The 17,349-nt window shown below is 49.5% G+C and overlaps 9 protein-coding genes across 9 annotated transcripts; 3 read left to right on the top strand and 6 right to left on the bottom strand.

Annotated features, from left to right (window-relative positions):
- Positions 1-224: 224 nt before the first annotated feature.
- N7515_009653 (inorganic phosphate transporter) lies at positions 225-2,146 on the top strand (the record flags this gene model as incomplete). Its single annotated transcript, XM_056670397.1, has 3 exons — positions 225-303; positions 362-1,789; positions 1,857-2,146. The coding sequence occupies 3 exons, from the start codon at positions 225-227 to the stop codon at positions 2,144-2,146; spliced, it is 1,797 nt and encodes a 598-aa protein (XP_056518196.1).
- Positions 2,147-3,107: 961 nt separating this feature from the next.
- On the top strand, positions 3,108-3,885 carry N7515_009652 (uncharacterized protein; the record flags this gene model as incomplete). Its single annotated transcript, XM_056670396.1, has 3 exons — positions 3,108-3,311; positions 3,332-3,641; positions 3,704-3,885. Coding segments are annotated over 3 exons (696 nt in total), but the record flags the coding sequence as incomplete, so codon positions are not given.
- Positions 3,886-4,150: 265 nt separating this feature from the next.
- Positions 4,151-5,686, bottom strand: N7515_009651 (uncharacterized protein; the record flags this gene model as incomplete). The annotated part of the gene is made up of 4 exons (XM_056670395.1): positions 4,151-4,351; positions 4,739-4,945; positions 5,009-5,239; positions 5,309-5,686. 4 exons carry the CDS (start codon positions 5,684-5,686, stop codon positions 4,151-4,153), a joined length of 1,017 nt encoding a protein of 338 aa, XP_056518194.1.
- Positions 5,687-7,235: 1,549 nt separating this feature from the next.
- N7515_009650 (uncharacterized protein) lies at positions 7,236-7,495 on the bottom strand (the record flags this gene model as incomplete). Its single annotated transcript, XM_056670394.1, has 2 exons — positions 7,236-7,402; positions 7,447-7,495. 2 exons carry the CDS (start codon positions 7,493-7,495, stop codon positions 7,236-7,238), a joined length of 216 nt encoding a protein of 71 aa, XP_056518193.1.
- Positions 7,496-7,524: 29 nt separating this feature from the next.
- N7515_009649 (uncharacterized protein) lies at positions 7,525-8,391 on the bottom strand (the record flags this gene model as incomplete). The annotated part of the gene is made up of 4 exons (XM_056670393.1): positions 7,525-7,674; positions 7,726-7,969; positions 8,026-8,050; positions 8,139-8,391. The coding sequence occupies 4 exons, from the start codon at positions 8,389-8,391 to the stop codon at positions 7,525-7,527; spliced, it is 672 nt and encodes a 223-aa protein (XP_056518192.1).
- A 2,322-nt stretch (positions 8,392-10,713) lies between these two features.
- Positions 10,714-12,249, bottom strand: N7515_009648 (uncharacterized protein; the record flags this gene model as incomplete). The annotated part of the gene is made up of 1 exon (XM_056670392.1): positions 10,714-12,249. The coding sequence occupies one exon, from the start codon at positions 12,247-12,249 to the stop codon at positions 10,714-10,716; it is 1,536 nt and encodes a 511-aa protein (XP_056518191.1).
- A 1,360-nt stretch (positions 12,250-13,609) lies between these two features.
- On the top strand, positions 13,610-13,867 carry N7515_009647 (uncharacterized protein; the record flags this gene model as incomplete). The annotated part of the gene is made up of 1 exon (XM_056670391.1): positions 13,610-13,867. The coding sequence occupies one exon, from the start codon at positions 13,610-13,612 to the stop codon at positions 13,865-13,867; it is 258 nt and encodes an 85-aa protein (XP_056518190.1).
- A 1,735-nt stretch (positions 13,868-15,602) lies between these two features.
- On the bottom strand, positions 15,603-16,163 carry N7515_009646 (GroES-like protein; the record flags this gene model as incomplete). The annotated part of the gene is made up of 2 exons (XM_056670390.1): positions 15,603-15,956; positions 15,996-16,163. 2 exons carry the CDS (start codon positions 16,161-16,163, stop codon positions 15,603-15,605), a joined length of 522 nt encoding a protein of 173 aa, XP_056518189.1.
- Positions 16,164-16,366: 203 nt separating this feature from the next.
- N7515_009645 (uncharacterized protein) lies at positions 16,367-17,031 on the bottom strand (the record flags this gene model as incomplete). Its single annotated transcript, XM_056670389.1, has 2 exons — positions 16,367-16,960; positions 16,987-17,031. The coding sequence occupies 2 exons, from the start codon at positions 17,029-17,031 to the stop codon at positions 16,367-16,369; spliced, it is 639 nt and encodes a 212-aa protein (XP_056518188.1).
- Positions 17,032-17,349: the final 318 nt, after the last annotated feature.

Genomic DNA, 17,349 nt, shown 5'->3' with positions numbered 1-17,349 from the left:
GTCGGACCAGCACGTGTGGTCAGAATGTCTCAATCGGGCTGACCTTCGAGGGAACCGGTGCTCGCCATGGGTCCGAATCAAGCGTAGAAAGTAGATGGTCAGATCAAGCTCTGGAATCATGACTGCATACATAAAGGACAGGCTCCTGGTCAGATTTCTTGTTCTTCTTTTCCAGTGCAACCGGAAGTCCAGTACTGAGCATTGACTCGATACAAGATACCAAGATGTTTCTCCACCAGTACGACTACATCTTCGCCATCGGCACGTTGTTTGCCATGCTTGATGCATACAACAACGGTGCAAGTGAGTAACACGTCGCCTATGCTGTACTCGAGTGACATCAGCTAACTCTTGACTGTAGACGATGTCGCCAATTCCTGGGCTACCAGTGTCTCCTCCCGTTCCATCACATACCGCCAGGCGATGATCCTTGGGACTATCTTCGAGTTCCTCGGCGCAGTCACTGTCGGTGCTCGTACTGCCGATACCATCAAGAACGGCATCATCCCCAACACAGCCTTCCAGGGCAATGCCGGTGTCCAAATGCTTGCATTCACCTGTGCCCTTGCCGCTGCATCCTCCTGGGTCATGTGGTGCACCCGCCACTCCGCTCATGTCTCGTCAACATACTCCCTTATCTCTGCCGTCGCTGGTGTCGGTGTTGCAACTGTCGGTGCTTCCCAGGTCCAGTGGGGTTGGAACGATGGCAAGGGTCTCGGTGCCATCTTCGCCGGTCTGGGCATGGCCCCCGTCATTTCTGGTTGCTTCGCTTCCTTGATCTTCTTGCTCATCAAATTCACGGTGCACACACGCAAGAATCCTATCAGATGGGCCGTCTGGAGCGCTCCTTTCTTCTTCCTGGTTGCTGCCACCATTTGCACACTCTCCATTGTGTACAAAGGTTCTCCTAACCTGGGCCTGTCCAAGAGGCCTCCCTGGTACATTGCTGCTGTCACCATGGGTACCGGTGGTGGCGTCGCCATTCTGTCCGCTATCTTCTTCGTTCCCTTCTTGCACTCCCGCGTGATCAAGAAGGACCCCAGCGTTAAATGGTGGATGATCATCCAGGGCCCTCTTCTCTTCAACCGCCCGGTTCCCACTGATTCCGAGCTGGCCCAGGTCCCGAACTATGCAGTGATCCAGGAGGACTCCGAGCCCGAGCTCAACAACAGGCTCGACGAGAAGGAGCCCAAGACCGGTGTCGCCTCCATCACACCCTCTTCAGACGAGCAATCTGTAGACAAGCTCGAGGCCAACCAGCTGTCTTACCGCGAGCTCTTGGCCGAATCTGATGCCCGACACAACGCCAAGCTTCTCAAGAGCCGCGGTCCCCTTGGCTGGGGTATGCGCCTTCTCCGCGACAACCCCATGGGCCCTGGCGAGATCTACGAGCTCCGAAATATGAAGCAGATGGCCAAGCGTCTCCCCGCCGTCATCACTGTCGGACTTCTCTACGGCTTCCACTACGACATCCACGGAGCCCAGAGTGGTATCGAGGGCACACCGGAGGGTGTACGCATGAAGCGTGTCTATGCTCATGCCAAGAAATACCCCAACGAGGTCGAGCACACCTACTCCTTCATCCAGATCATCACTGCTTGCACTGCGTCTTTCGCCCACGGTGCCAACGACATCGGTAATTCGGTAGGACCCTGGGCTGCCATTTATTCGGCCTGGTCCACTGGCACTCCAGTTGCCTCTAAGGCCCCTGTTCCGGTGTGGCAGCTCGCCGTTCTGGCTCTTTGCATTTCTGTTGGTCTCTGCACGTACGGATACAATATCATGAAAGGTAAGCACACTCTCACGTTTCCTTACCATTTGCCATTTCCATTCAGTTTACTAATTATATGCTATAGTTATGGGTAACAAAATCACCTACCATTCTCCTTCCCGTGGCTCCTCCATGGAAATGGGCGCAGCCCTCACCGTTTTGGTCTTCTCGCAGTACTCGCTGCCCGTCTCAACGTCCATGTGCATCACCGGTGCCACCGTCGGTGTCGGGCTCTGCAATGGAACTTTCAAGGCCGTCAACTTCCAGCGTGTTGGGCTTTTGATGCTTGCTTGGATTATGACTATTCCTATCGCTGGTACGATTGGTGGATGTCTGATGGGGCTGGTCCTTAACGCTCCTCACTTTGGGGCTTAGACATATCGATTTAATAGCGTTGCTTTTCTGTCCTTAGGACTGCCCATATTTAATCAATATTGGAATCTCTTCGAATTTGACGAAAAGAACATACGTTTCCGAGCATCGATGTAAGCGTTTCAGTAGTGCCGCTGGGTTTCGATGGCCATGGTAGATAGAATATCGAACTCAAATCGACGAAACAGAATGTCAGTTCGCATTTCTATCTGATTCTGTCTTCCAGGAGGATTTGACAAAAAACAAAAAAAATAGTTTCCCTGGGAATCGAACCCAGAACCTTTCCGGAACACATGCTGATCGCATTTGTTAACGGAAAATCATAACCGCTAGACCAGGAAACTGTCTGCTGTAAAGATTTACCAAATAGCCAACATAAAGAAAACCCATATTCACACAAAATCATTTTGATTTTTATCTTGTAATTGCTTGTGTAATACACAACGCATGACACGTATCGTGGATGCCCTATTCCTTGATAGTCTGATATCTCCTGCTCCGCAGCTTTATAAGTTTCCTCATCTCATAGCTCTTTCAAATACATACGACCATACTGCGAGTATAAGAGCCTAAGAGGATGACGGGCAGCCAAGGCGGAGCGGAGTTGAGCCAGCGACATGCCAGGAGAATCGGCTTGATCCATCTTATTGCGGCAAACCCGCGCAAGAGAAGAATTTGCCTCGAAATAGGATATTTTAGCCGAATTTATCTGAACACCTTATAAGATTACACCTTCATCGAATCTCAGATATTCCCGGACTCTTAGGATGGCCATAGATTCCTGAACAGCTCCTTTTCTTCTTCATCCTTCGCCAGCCCAATGAAGGTATCTTTGAACTTGCGACTATTCTCACGGGCCAGATCGTAATCTTCAGGATCAACCATCCCATCCACAGGGAGAACAGCTTGCTCTCGGAACAATAACAAGCCCACTCTTGATCAATGCTAATATGACTTTCTAGACGTCCAAGCAAAGAATATTATTATCGGTGCAAAGGACGACTCAATTTTCCGTGAATGGGATGCCAGCGAGGCTGCTGACCCGAGCCCTCGGAAGGTCAAAGACGACTATACTATCTATTTGTTTCGGCCGTTTCGTCGTAAGAAGGGATGGAGTGGTTTTGGGATGCCACTGCTTTCAGACTTTGGAGAAGCTCGCATCGGGGAGGTAACAGTGGATTGGTACAGCCCGACATCTACCGTGCTCCCGAAGTGATTCTCGGAATGAGTTGGACAGCAAAAGTTGATATATGGAACGTTGGAGTGCTGGTATGCTACGAAACACAACTTTTACCGATGTATCCATTTGTTACGTGGGCTAACGCAGAGATTCAGATCTGGGATCTCTTCGAGGATCACCATCTATTTGATGGTAGGGGACCAGATGGTCGTCATTCTGATGCCCAACTCCTCGCCGAAATGATAGCAATCCTCGGCCCTCCGCCTGCTGAATTTCTGCGCAAATCATCGCTCAGTCAAAATTACTGGGACATCTCAGGTGGCTTCATTACCCGATTCTTTAATGTTTGAGTTCATTCTCCCAACTAACTTCACAACTAGGCCAATGGAAAGCCTCCGAAGTAATCCCACGTATCTCACTGGAGGACTCCGAAGAGTATCTGGAGGGATTGAACAAGCAAATGTTTACGCAGTTCGTTAGGAAGATGCTTCAATGGGACCCAGATGAGAGACAGAGCGCTCGGGAACTTTTAACAGACCCTTGGTTAAACAATCAACAGTAGTATCATGTTTATCCTCTGGCCTAATGGAACCCCCGCCATACAAGGTGCAACAATAATGCTCCCCAAGCAATGACTTTGACCGAATCACATTCTCTCGATCTGAGAGGCTGGTGTAGCATCGCTGGCATCGATTAATAGAGGGCGTTAGTACAGCTGCAACAGCTCCAGGGTGACTGGTTGGACATGAGATATTCCTCGATTTTTCTCGAGTGTTGCTGTTATTCACAGAGTCTGCATCTTGAGATGTGGCCCAGCAGACTTGCTTTCAGACCCGTGTACCATCTGTGCTCTTCGCAGGTGCGATGTTGGAGGATATTTCAGGCTCAAATGTGCATCGTGGGAGTGCCCCTTCAACAACCGGAACTCTAAGCGTGCATTTGTCGGTAATGATAAAAAGTGAAAGCGGAGGCTGGCGCAAGAGTTCCCCGCCGGCGACATACAGCTGGTTCTGGTCAATAATTAACGTCTATAAGTCGGTCACGATAGTTGCAAACTTATCCACGGCCCAACGGTTGAAGTTGTCTTCCAAACCTCGCCTCCTACTGTTGCGGTTGTTGTTGACATCTCATCTGCTGGTGGGGCGATCAAGATCGGAGATGCTTCAGATAACAATCTTGTCTTGGGGTTACTGCGGGCATGGTGGGAACTACATGCTGGGGCCCTAAACCAGAAGAGGCAAAACTAACCGGATATAGTAATTCACAGGTCCGCCGTTTACAATTTCCATTCGCAAAGCAATTCATACAGTGCTCCGCTGTCACTTTTTCATAGCCCGTTCAAGCTCAAGAAGTTGCTTCGCTGTATCTGTGAATGTCTCTCCCTTGGGCCTCCCTCGACCCAAGTCTCCGAATACTTCAATGGCTTCATCAACGCCAAATCGTGGCACTGGGCCGACAATCCCACTGTTTTCTCCCACGCGGTCCTCCAATTCAGGAATTTTGCGAAGGTTGTCAGCTATCTCGTCGAAAGACATTGGTTGTCCAACAACAAAGTGCTTATTGGCAGCAGCTGGGTTTGTGAGTGCCGCAATATGCATTTCAGCAAGGTCACGGACATCAATCTAGTAGGCAAATACTCAATATCCTGTGTTTCCTCAGATTGCTTCATATTGATGGGTACTTACAGATCCTGGGAAGGCTGTTGCAGGGACTTTGCCATTGTCCTTTGCGCTGTTCATGATGGAGTAGATTTGGTTGGTGCTGAAATTGAGCTTGTTAAGACTGGACACCTTTTGAACCATTGGTCCGAAGATGAGAAACGGCATAAAATTTGTCACAGTAAACGAGGGCTTTGTTTCTTCGACGAACTTCCAAATTGTCTTTTCAGCAACTTTTTTCCCGACACAGTAAGAAATCTAGAACCATTCCGAGTAATTAGCAATCTTTATAATCAGTCAGCAACAGCAGAACAGGAGTAGACACACAAAGCTATTTTGAAGCTTGATAGCATCCTCCCGATCCAGGGGTAGCCATTGATCATTCCCAAGAACACGGCTGCTGATGTCTTCCGCCGCACCCGTTGTAATGGCGTTGAGACTCCCTGTTACGGCAATAGCTTTGACATTCTTTCCATGTGTATGTGCCGATGTTAGCAGACCCGAATTCCCAAGGACGGATGGCTTCTCAAAGTGTTCGACAAAGTCAGTGTTTCCAGGATCATCGAGTAAAGGTGCGGCCACGTGTATCACATAGTCAATTTCAGGGTATTCCTTGAAGACGGCATCAAAAGCCCCAGGATTTGTGAAGTCGGGCACGACCGAAAATATCAGGACGTCCTTCCATTCGGGATGAGCCGACAACATCCCATCGGCGGAACGTGTGGAGCGAACAGTTGCAATAACACGGTGTCCATGTTGGAGCAACTGGGCCAACACGGTTGATTCAACAAAAGCCAGAAGATCCAGTTATGAGAGTTGTAGGCATGATAAAAGTTTCCGGATGACTTTAGGCGGAGTCAAAGTATGCGAGCTAGGGATGTTTCATGTGTTTCTTGGCTGCTCTTATGTAGTTGGCTACGTTCAGTTTATGATATCAGTAGTACGTATCACAATTCACCGGTCTAGACATGTCACATCCGCAATGGGCCGGACTTCTCAAAGTCCAACAGCAGTGGGCTATAGCCTATGGGGCCGCACCAAACCCTAGGGCGCGGCCCAGGCTCCCAGCCCACGGCTCATTAGTGGGGGGCCATGAGGCTCCCAATAGAGCCCCACATAAATACGGTCTTGGCGCTCATTATATAACCCTGAATCAGCGATCTAGTTACCTGAATGTAAAGAAAAGAAAGGCAAAACATGAAGTATAACATTAGTCATTTTTGTCATATAGGCTTAGGGCTTTCTAAAGCCCAAAGATCCAGAACAAAGTTGTCGACTCTCAACCATAAATTTTTTTAACGATGGGAAGTTGACTCGTAACTAGACGACTAGGATACGCGGGACCTATGTACCTATTACGAGATGCTGAATAATGACGGGTTCTTTCCTGGGCTCTTCACTAAGTAGATTTCATGAATGTTTTGAACATTGCATCAAAGAGCCAGAGTGTGAACGTTTCGAAGTATTTGGTGTTACGTCCACAAAGGGTGAATTTTGCTGGGTTGAGACATGGAAGGGGAGTAAGGATTGGTTCATGACAGTGAGTTACTGCCCCTTTCTGACCACGCCAAGTTTCACAAAATGAACGGAATATATAACGATCTACAGGTACAAATGAACCGACCCTATTATGAGCCTTACACTGCAATCACCAAGCCTATGTGGACCACACCCCGTAAGTCTCGATCATTCTTGGCCGAAGGTCTGTCGCCTAATTTAAGCTGTGGCCCCGTCGGATAGGTACTATCGAGTTTCTTGAACACCAGCCCACTTTCCCACCTTATATAGAGTAGGACGAGCTCTACTGACTCTATTCACGGCATGCCGCTTGGTTGCTGGGATGTAATTATGAGATTTGACTGGAGTAGGGATTTTTGGGGAAGTGAGCGCCGAGATCCTGTCATGTACAATTCAGAACAAATCCTGGGGCAGATTGCTCACCTATCAAAACATATGACAATTCCATGATCTCAAGAGTATCGAGGAATTCCAAGTACATGATGCAGTGCAGCAAAGAATCCTGGGGCTTTATGTTTGAAGGATGTTATTTGGTAATAGGACTTATCAGCACAGAATTGGTTGGCCGGCATCACTTCAGAGAACCGCTGCTGAGTGCTTTTGTGCACTCAAATAGTCAGATAAACCCAGTTATGTTCACAGCTAATCATCTTGATGATTGTTGACAAGAGCAAGTTGGTATCAAGACATCATAACCACGGCTTCGGTCAAATGTTCCATGACTCAAGGTCTTCCTTCACTCACATATGGGGTACTCTTCCGAGAGTAAGGTGGAATAAGATAATATAGCATCCCATGGATGATAGATGCACACAACGGTGCTATCCAATGGATCCAATGATAAGAAGCAAAATGCGATCCAACCATTGCCCCGAAGCACCGTGCCGGGTTTCCCGCTTGTAACTTGTTAGACTTACAAGCATTGTAGGGTTGACTTAGAAACTTACAAAACCCAGTGTACCCAGGACGGCTGAACCCCGTCACAAAGGTACACATTCCTAAAACAATGCCAACAAAGATAGGCCCTAAGGCTGGCCCAAATCAGAGCGCTGTCGAGGATCAAGACCGACACCGAATGAAAGAAAGATCAAAGCGAGATCTGTAGTGAATTCTATGGCAAATGCGCTGCCCGCTGAGACTTTGGTAGTATCAATATAGCAACCTGGCACGATGAACTTGATATGAACGTCAGTATGAGGTCTAGGCGGCCTAAAGGAGTGACATACAGATCTGGTGTCGAGGCTCGCTCTTAACAGCAAACCTGCAATAGCCCCTCCGAAAACTTGAAAACCAACGTACAGAATGCATCGTGGCAAGGTCGCTAATCGCCCGAAGAATGTGGCGATGGTGATGGTAGGGTTAAGATGCGCGCCGGAAACTGGACCGGCAGCGAAGATGAATAAAGGAAGAACCAGGATCGCCGTAAGGCCACTAAGTAGGTTGGGTACAAGGGCACCGGTCGCAAGGATGCTTCGCAGTGTTATCATATTAATCTCAGCCACGGAGGGAGAGACCGAGAATCTTACTTCACCGTTTCACCAAGGCCCACAGCTATAAAGCAGGTCAAATATACCAACAAACATGTTCCTAGTGCTGTGAATATTACTTTCACTTAAACATTTAGGTAGAGTTCACAGACCTATAGCTTCGACAACAGCAGCCTTCCATAGCGCTACATGCAGAAAATGTCGCAGAGATAGCGCATCCTTTAACGGGATCCAGGGAGCAGCGTCAGGAGACTGCTGCAACAATTCTATATGCGCACTGTTGGTTTTGTCCACTGAGGACTCTTGATTGGCACCAATGCGCCCAGCGAATGGGACGACGGTGGTCGGCGAAGGTAATTCTTCGGCATCATGTCCGCTTCTCCAGAAATTGGAGTTTGAGAGCATGTCGAAATCTTGATGTGAGATATTGGTTCAACGGCAAGGTCTAGAGAGGGAGTCCGAGGGACGACGCTTAAGCCTTAAGACGGAAAAATAAACCCCGACGCTTACCAACTGTGTATGCATCACTCAGGAGGGCAGACGCATTCAACACGGAGGTGACCTTTCTAAACACCATCGATGACGTTGAGTCGTTGACTATGGGGCTGGCCCGCTCACTATCAGAGAACTAGATCTCTCCCGTCCGACCCATCGCAGCCATGGGAGTTGACTACTATCGTTCAGGTAACATATTAAGCATCCTCATTAAAAGGACATATTTCTCGCCCAATTTTACAGATATATGACTGGTTTTGTTATCAGTAGGTTCGGCTCAGAAAAATGCAGAATACATGAAGAAAATTGCTGCAACGCCAGCTGATTGGTATGTACAGTCCCTCCGCAAAAGTTTCCGTGGATGCGGCCCCACACCCGCGTTTTTAGAACGCGTGCCAACCAACTCACCTTCTTCAAACACCTACCATAGTTCCCAGAACGCCCTTACGTCCTATTATTTTAAACAAGGTAAAGGGAAGTGAGTTATCTTCATACATATGCGGTAAATTTATTGGCCAAGCTGAAGTTGGGACTCCCACAGCCACTATTGCGCGACACTATAGTTTATCCCCTTCAACCATCCAATATACCCTTGCACAAGAACGCGCCCGAGCAGATGGGAAGAGCTGCCCTCGATCTGGGAGACCCCCTATTCTCTCTGAGGGTGGCAAACGCTTGAACCTGCGCTTAATTACGCGCGATCCCTTTATCGTGTACTGAGAAATTCGCGAACAAAGCGGTTTAATGGCTTAGGACGACACCCTTTTTCGTCTAGTGAATTCCTCGGGCTATGACCATTGAAATGCTAAAAGAAAGCCCTTCCTGACTCCGGAAGTGGCCGCACTACGTCTAGAATGGGCTTTGGCCCACTGGAATCGGACGTGGGATGAGTGGAAGCGAGATGTGTGGAGTGATGAATGTTCCGTCGAGGACGGAAAAGAGAGGCCCGACTGTTTGGTCTTCCACTTGAACCACGTCAACGAGAAGTATAAAAATGAACATGTGATCACATGCCAGAAGTTGAAAGGTCTCTCTGTCATCATTCGGGGCGCGATCTGGGGTGGTGGTTCCTCGAAATTATACCAAATGGTTCGAGATGAGGCATCCGCCCGAAACGGCTACTCAGCACGCGCATATCTCGATGTTTTAGAGGAATATCTACTCAAATTTTCGATGATATCAACCGCATATTCATGTAGGATAATCCCCCGGTTCATACGGCTCGTTTACCCAAGTCGTGGTTGGATGAGCACGAATATGATGTGATGAAGTGGCCTCCGTATTCGCCGGATCTGAACCCTATCAAACATGCCTGGGCTAAGCTCTAATAATGATAGGCTAAATCCGGACCTGGAATCATTTGCTGGGACCCCTTGTGCATTAAAGGAGCATTTTTCCAATTTAATCGACCGGGCGTGGGAGGAGCTAGGCCAGAATTACTTTGACAAGTTGGTGAGGACGATGAACCACAGGGTTGAGGCTTTTATCTCCTCTCAGGGGTGGTACACTGAATATTAGACTCTCTAAATAATATCATTAGATTAATCAAGCAATTCCCCGTTGAATGATCCTATTTTTACTGTGATTACAAGCGATGGCTGATGTAAATTATTTACTTCAAACTCATGGGTTCAAATATATATATTCTCGGTGGGGCGGGTCCACGGAAACTTTTGCGGTAGAACTGTACTGTGTAATAAATGTTGAATTCAGCCAGAAATTCCTGGTTGAATCAGGCGGCGATGCCAAGCCTATGTTTTCCCAAGGCTCTAGCAACCGCCATTCGGTCAATTGCAGGAGCTCTTTGCCAAGACAAGCCACGTGATCGGACTTGGTCCTGTGTGCGGAACGGCACTAGTATGTTCCGGACAAGACAAATGGACGAAAACCTCCATATCCAGATAGTTTCCTCAGATAGACATATATATTTGGTTTAGTTGGTCACTTGCGAGCCACATCCTTACATATCGAATAGAGCAAGATTACATTTGCTAAATTGTTGCTTGCCTCAATTTAACAATAAATAGGCGACATTCGTAACGATCCCAACACCAGAGAAGGCCGAGGGAATTCAGGAATCTGCCAACCATCAATCGACAAAGGATTTCCCGGTGACCATTATCGGGCACCCGCACAGTTATTTGGTGAACCCTCACGCAGCATTCAAATTCAATCAATGGGTCCTCGAGTCCTCGACGATGGATGGTGCTGCGCGCCCGACCGATGATGAACTTAGTCAGGTCCTCCAGTACAGCCTTCTGATCTGTTGTCAATATCGTGGACTCCATCCGCTCCAGTCGTCTTTCCTTCACGTGGCTTTTCTTTTCGTTCCTTCAATTGCCGGTGGAAAGCCAATGTATATTCATCTGGGTCCCACGCAAGATCCCTTGTTGTCATCTCTTTCAGCTTTCGAACCACCAATTGTTCCATCTCGTCCCTTTCCTGATCATCCAGCAGGTCGAGTCTCTCTTTCCATGCCCCCTCGGGGTTCTCAGTAGGCCCGAAAAAGCGTGGGTCGATCTTCTGCCAGTAGATTACATCAAAGGCAAAACTATGCAATACTGCATAAACAATCCAGAAATCCCCACTCTCCCAGCTCTGATACATACGGTCCGAGAGCCGTTGGTCATCCTTCAGCCGACCTTGTTGGATCGCACTCTCTTCATGATCCTTCATGACCTTAAGGAATGTCTTTAGGCGATAATCAAACGTTCTGGTCCAGTCCTCAAGGCCTGCTGACCAGTACTCAGGCTTCTCAATGAGCAACCACCAAGGCGGCGCATAGGAAAATTCAGCGGGTGCTGCGTATGTGAATTCCCAGTCTACCACGCCGGCAATTTTCAAATTATCATGCAGCAGCACATTAGCTGGGCGCAGATCATCACACCATAGTTTGAAGGGCCCTTCCTCGAGCAAGGGATTGGTGAGTCGCTTGTCCCTGGCAAGCTTGCGGAAAAGCCGCCTTGCCACAAATTTTCGCCGACAGTCATCTGCGGACTCCACAGAATCGTTTCTTTGGTGGACGAGATGCTCAATATTGAGGTCCGCGAGAGCTTCGAGATACGAAGAAGTCGTAGTGAATGTAGTATGTAGATCAGGCAGTTTCGATCGCGGCAAGCTTCCCAATCGGACAAGTTCATTCATGTTCATGGACAACGGCCGGCGTGTTACTTCCCAGGTGAAGTCATCGATCTGGATAAGAGATCCTATCCGAGGCAAAGAGGGGGTCGAAAGCTGAAGCAGGATACCCGCCAGCTGCCCGTATAGCATTTCAAGTCTACCTTGGTCGATAGCCGGGTCCAGGATCCCGCGTTCGTCTGTCGGGCATCCTGGGACATTGAGAGCGTCGTACATTTTCGTTTCATGTTCGATATAATCCATCATAATAAATGGACTCAGTTCGAGGGGGCTCTCCTTCTTTGTTCCCGAGTGGTGGATAAATGGAATGGGTATTGATGTCTTGTCAATGAGAAATCGCATCATAGCAACCTCATTCACGACTTTCTCCTCAGGGAATAAGACGGCGCCGGGCTGCGACAACCGGATAACGGTGGCTTCATGTGAACGTTCATCCTTCAATCGCAACGAGATGTTATAAGAACCTTTTCTGAGTATTTCGAAATCGGTCCCACGGCCTCCGTTGTGTTCAAGTATGAAATTTCCGATCGGTCTCAAGACGTCATGTTCGAGAAATTGAGCCAGCCAATTGTCAGATATTTCCTCAGCTTGTTCCCAGGCCACATCATCAGGACACATTCGGGTTTGCATATTTGTGTTATAAAGAGATGGAATAGTACGAAGGAAATCAAGTCAAAAAGAGGAACGATCAATTCGTATGGTACTGACGTCCGTGATGTATTTGGGGAGAGAGAAGAGCGGCAGAAAAGGAGAACAAGAATAGTTATGGGTCACTTGGCAAACAATCACATGACTAATACATTCGCCAATGGAAATTTGAGAAACCCTTGAGTTGCGGGCGGGTGGAGTGTGGACACGCGCTGTTTGTCGACAAGTCATTTCCCCTGGCACTAAGTTTAGTTGGTTTATTTCTCCAACTCTGATCTGTGTCAACAGTAGACTTGGCCAACATTCTACGCGCCATCTTGTTCCAGCCACGCCGGGGGTGGTAAAGGCATGGAGGCTTATTCCAATATTATATGCCAATCATCCAATGGTCAGGTTTGCGACAGTCTGAACTTTCAGGGGTGATGTGAGCGCCAAGTCATACGGCGGGTCCATGAAGGTGATGAGTAGTTAACTATGTAACTACATAGTAGTGTAGGGGGAGAATCGCGCTATCATCAGGATACTGATGAGGCCATCGCTATCATGGTGAAATGGGCGGTGTATGGATTACTCAGCATTTGTGATTGAGGTGCCCGGATCCAGGATCCAGGGTAAAAGGCTTCACCGCATGGATAGGACGATCAGACACTTCTCCTCTTCTAGACCACCCCTGTGTTCTCCTCTCCTGTAGTACAGTAGTCCCATTACTCCCAGTGGCGTACCTGGTTCGCAGACAGGTTCGCGTTTCTCGCAGTCTCGCTCTTCACTAGCTACTATCTGTGGCGCTCGGACTTTTGTGGGCTATCATCCAGCCATTACGCGCTCATACTTGAAGCGGGCACGCAGCCTCTTTCGCAGACCGATACTACTCGAATTGTTCGAGTCGGTCAACCATGGTCATTCGAGCCTTGAATATCAGAATATGATGGCAGTGTCACCGGGACGCCAACGGCGCCAAGTCAGGAGCTTTCACTGGTTTGGGGTTCTGATTGCCGCCTGCTTTACGCATTGCTTTCGCCCTTGGCTGTCCTCCGTTCCAGCCGCTAATATGGCAACGACGTGTCCTTGCAAGTGTGAGAAGTCACCATTATCATTCTTGTCTTGAGGTATAAATACTACAATGCTCGTCCGCTATTCTGTCGATTCTCAACGCCAGGTACAATCAACCTACCATTCTTACATATCTACACGGCATTTTGCTAGACAGGCACCCCTTTCAACGACTTACCTCTCACCATCATATAATATCTTCATATCGGTAAGTAACCGACTATTAAACGTACAATTATACCCTTGCTCACACTTGGCTATAGATTTGGGTGGAAATCCGTGCCATAGCAGCATGTCGGATCCCAAGAAAGCTGCCCGTGACCAGACGGCTTACCAGCTAAATCTTGCAGCCTCCTCTGCGCAGTCCCTCAAAATACAAGGGGAAGAATCTGCCAGAAAAAGGGGAAAGTCTTTTGAACCACAGCAGATTAGAATTCCCAACCCGGAAGAGGAGAAAAGGATGAATAATGCGGCTGAGGAATCACTGGAGAAGAGGAATCATGTCACTGAGAACATTGCCAAGTCATACAGGGAGAGCAGCTCTTCCTGAGAGCGGACACTAGAAAAGGGTATGGCCCATAGTGATTCTCCGAATACTATTTCCCTCTTTGCCATTCTTTTGGCGGATGGTGCCCAGCGTTTGGAGGACGGAGAATCAGGACTGGCTCATTATTGCTTTCAGCTTGATATTCGCTGGTGTAACACATCCCCGGTGCATGTTTCCATCAATGTTTCTATCAACGTTTCTGGTCTTGCTTTTATGGATCTGGTCTCGTGCCTTCGGGAAAGTCTGATATTTGTGTTCCCGCCGCCTGTTTGCAAGTAGCGTGGTCAAATAATATGCGTGTTACAAGATGGCTATGAAGAGCAGCCGGGCTGGACTTTCATCAAGAAATATATGAGTTCAATACAACTGATATTTATTCAGGGGTTGATAGTGTATCCTGGGGTTGGGGGGATTGGGGAAGAAGGGGAAAAGAGAAGAGAAAAGTGCATCGACGAAGAGGAGGAGATTGCGAGGGGTCTTTACCTATGTACTGTGTAGACTGTAGATGGATGGCAGACGACCGGAGGGCGGTAAACCAGAACAGGGCGAGGGACGCGGGCGCTATGCCGGAAGGGGCAGGGAGAGTGCGGGGACGGGCAGGGGCCACAGGGGTAGAGTGCAATAGGAGGCCGGTTCGGGCCCCCCGGGCCTCACTAACCTGTCAAATAATACTACAGTACAAGCCGTTTACCCTCGCTTCGCTCGGCGGCTTGAAGGCTGATTCAGTAGAACCATAGTCAGTAATCTAATCGCAGGACGTTGAGTGTAAACAAAGGCAGCGCATTTGAGATGCAATTTCAGAGGCTAAACCCAAAGCGGACGTGCAATTTACAGCTGTGAGCTGACCAATGATAACGCGAGAAAAAATTGAGCAACGAATAGAAAGGCGGCAATGGACGTGCAGTGGGCCATGCAGTGCCCCAGACCGTACGCTCTTAGCCTCTTAGATGGGTCGATAAATTTATTGTATGGGTGTCTTTATCGTTTGGGTGGCGGACCCTCGCTATGCGAGGGTCTGTAATAAATGGTAATTTATGAAAGGGCCGGTTAGGTGAGTAAACAGGCCTAGAGATAAACAGCTAGACGCGTAGTCCCGCATCTGGTTTGTTCCCTGACCCAAACGGCGGCGGAGCGCCACCTGCTGTGCTGGAATCGATCTTGTAGGCCGTCCTCTCTGGCCGCCGATTGGTGTGTACCAAAGAGGCGTCTGGTAGTAGGGGCCCTACCCACGCCTATAACAAGGTATAGCGGGTTCGAACCCCGCGGCCACCATCCCTTTATCTCTCGCTGGCTGGGAGTGAGAAGGGGACCACGGCGGAGGAGGAGTAAGCTGGATACAAGCCTAGTGCCGGGGGAGAGATAGGGGGGTCGTGGAGCATGGTTCTCATACACACCCCTCCCTCCCGCTGTCTCTATACCGAGCATGGTAGAATTCCTAGGGGTTTTTGTGACTTTTCCTACTACTAGGGTCATGTGCCTATACATCGGCCGAGAAAACCAGCTTGTGGCACATGAGACGGAATTGTGATTTCTATGGTCCCTCATGCAGAGGACGTACCGCATGTACTTCAGCTGATCTGGGTCTGCATAGCGCCGCAACAATAGGATTGCTATATCAGACTAGAAATAGAATCATCATCATCATCATCATCATCATCATCGTCATCATCATCGCATTCACAGCCTACTGCTCTTTGTAATCGAAGACGCGATCCGCGCCTAGGGAGCCTACATACTTCTAATTCGCCGCACCGGCCGTGGCGTACATGGCGGCAAAAGAAGAGTCGCGATCTTCCCGCAGCAGCCGGGCGCTTTGCACGCCTATCGTGCCCACGCTAGAGGAAGCGCCCCAGATTAATAGGGCGTCTCTCTTTTGTTTCTTATATTCCTGAGTTCCTCCGCTGGTATCGGCGCCGACTGGGGCAGCGGAGACGGAGGAAGAAGCAGTGGCCTCTCCCACCCGTGAAATCCCCGTAACATCCCACGCGTTAAGGGGTATCTCAACGGCGACGAACAAGGTTGCCGCTTGGTTCCAAGAAATACCCTCATCCGGAAGAGGCAGGGCGTGCTGCCAGGGGACGAGACACCGCTCCTAAAAGGCGCCGTAGTCAGGGTCGCAGGACTTCCAGACGGAGGTGGCGTAGGCGGCGACGCGGGTAATCCCCGGTCGGAAAAAAGGGCCCGGACCTTCATCGGTAGCACCGACGGGGATGTTGTCGCCGACCTTGAGGACTAGCCCCGAGATGTCGAAGCCAATGACCGTGGGGTAGGTGGGTATGAAGAGGCCTTGATCACGCATGTAGCCGTCTGCCCGTCTGCATGCCTCCAGTTTCCCCCGAAGCTCGACTCCGTCTGAGAGGTCTTGCTCTCAAGTTTTCCGTGGTCGGGAATGGTGAGTCGAATCTGCCTTCCCTCCTTACCCTAAAAAGGAAAAATAAAAATAAAAACATTAGACGCTTTGGTTGGCTGATATACACAGCTTTATGCTGACACCATACTGGGTTAAAAACCGATCGCGCTCATCAAACGGCTGACAGAGAGTTCCACCGGCCCGCTCACATCCAAGGTTTCTACTACTAGCTTCGTCGATCCGTCGGCGCTCTTACTCGGCTCAATGAGGCGGTGCTCACGCAGCAGGTCCTGGAGTACGCGCACCTCCGTCAGCTTCGTCTTGGCCCCTTGGCAGCGCTCGGGGCTCCTAAGGCGACGCTCCAGGGCTGTCTGGTCACAGTGTACATTCACCCAAATGATGGGTACGTCGGTCCCGCGCACCATGTCGAGGTGCTCCTTGAGGACGGCGGTATCCCTCACGTCATCTTCGGCCAGGCATGCCGTCATGAAGATGACGTAGCCCTCTTGTGCGCATTCTCCTAGCTTCTTAAAGATGGGCGCCCGTAACTTGCGGCGCAGCTCGTGGTGTTCATCGCTTCGGTCGGGTATGACTGCCATTACGGGGTCAATGAGCAGGTGGTTGTCCAAGAGGATGGTCGTGTCGGCGGGCAAGAGCTTTTTGGCTTGCTTTAGAATAGTGAGCTTGCCTGTGCCCGGGAAGCCATTCAGGACGACTATCCTGCCGGTGGTGGTGGTACGTTGAGGCTGGACAAAGTCGGGATGGCATCCACATTGTTACCGACGACTAAGTAGTCACGTTGCTGTGGCATTGCCATGGTGGTCTTCTTGGACGCCTTAGAGGCAGAATTTGGAAGCACTTATGTTCGGGTGTTGAAGCGGAACAAAGGTGGCACCGCCGAGGGTGGAAGTCCCTTGAGGTACGAGGTCTCCCGGCGCCCGATTGTCTTGGGAATTAACTGCGCTCAGCTTCGCCTAGCCCTATCCCGTGAAAGGCAGGCGGAAAGTCACCGGAGAGGCAAAATCCGTAGGTCGAAGGACAACCAATCAGAGGGAAAGGATTCTCAGCCGAACAACCAATCGGATGGATAGAATTCAAGCCGAATTATCTCCGCCGTCGTTTTGGCCGTAAGTAA

Source organism: Penicillium bovifimosum (genome assembly GCF_028826915.1).
Source record: "Penicillium bovifimosum strain IBT 22155 chromosome Unknown utg000007l_segment0_segment0, whole genome shotgun sequence".
Taxonomy (NCBI): Eukaryota; Fungi; Ascomycota; class Eurotiomycetes; order Eurotiales; family Aspergillaceae; genus Penicillium; species Penicillium bovifimosum.
This window is presented reverse-complemented; position numbering and strand designations above follow the sequence as displayed.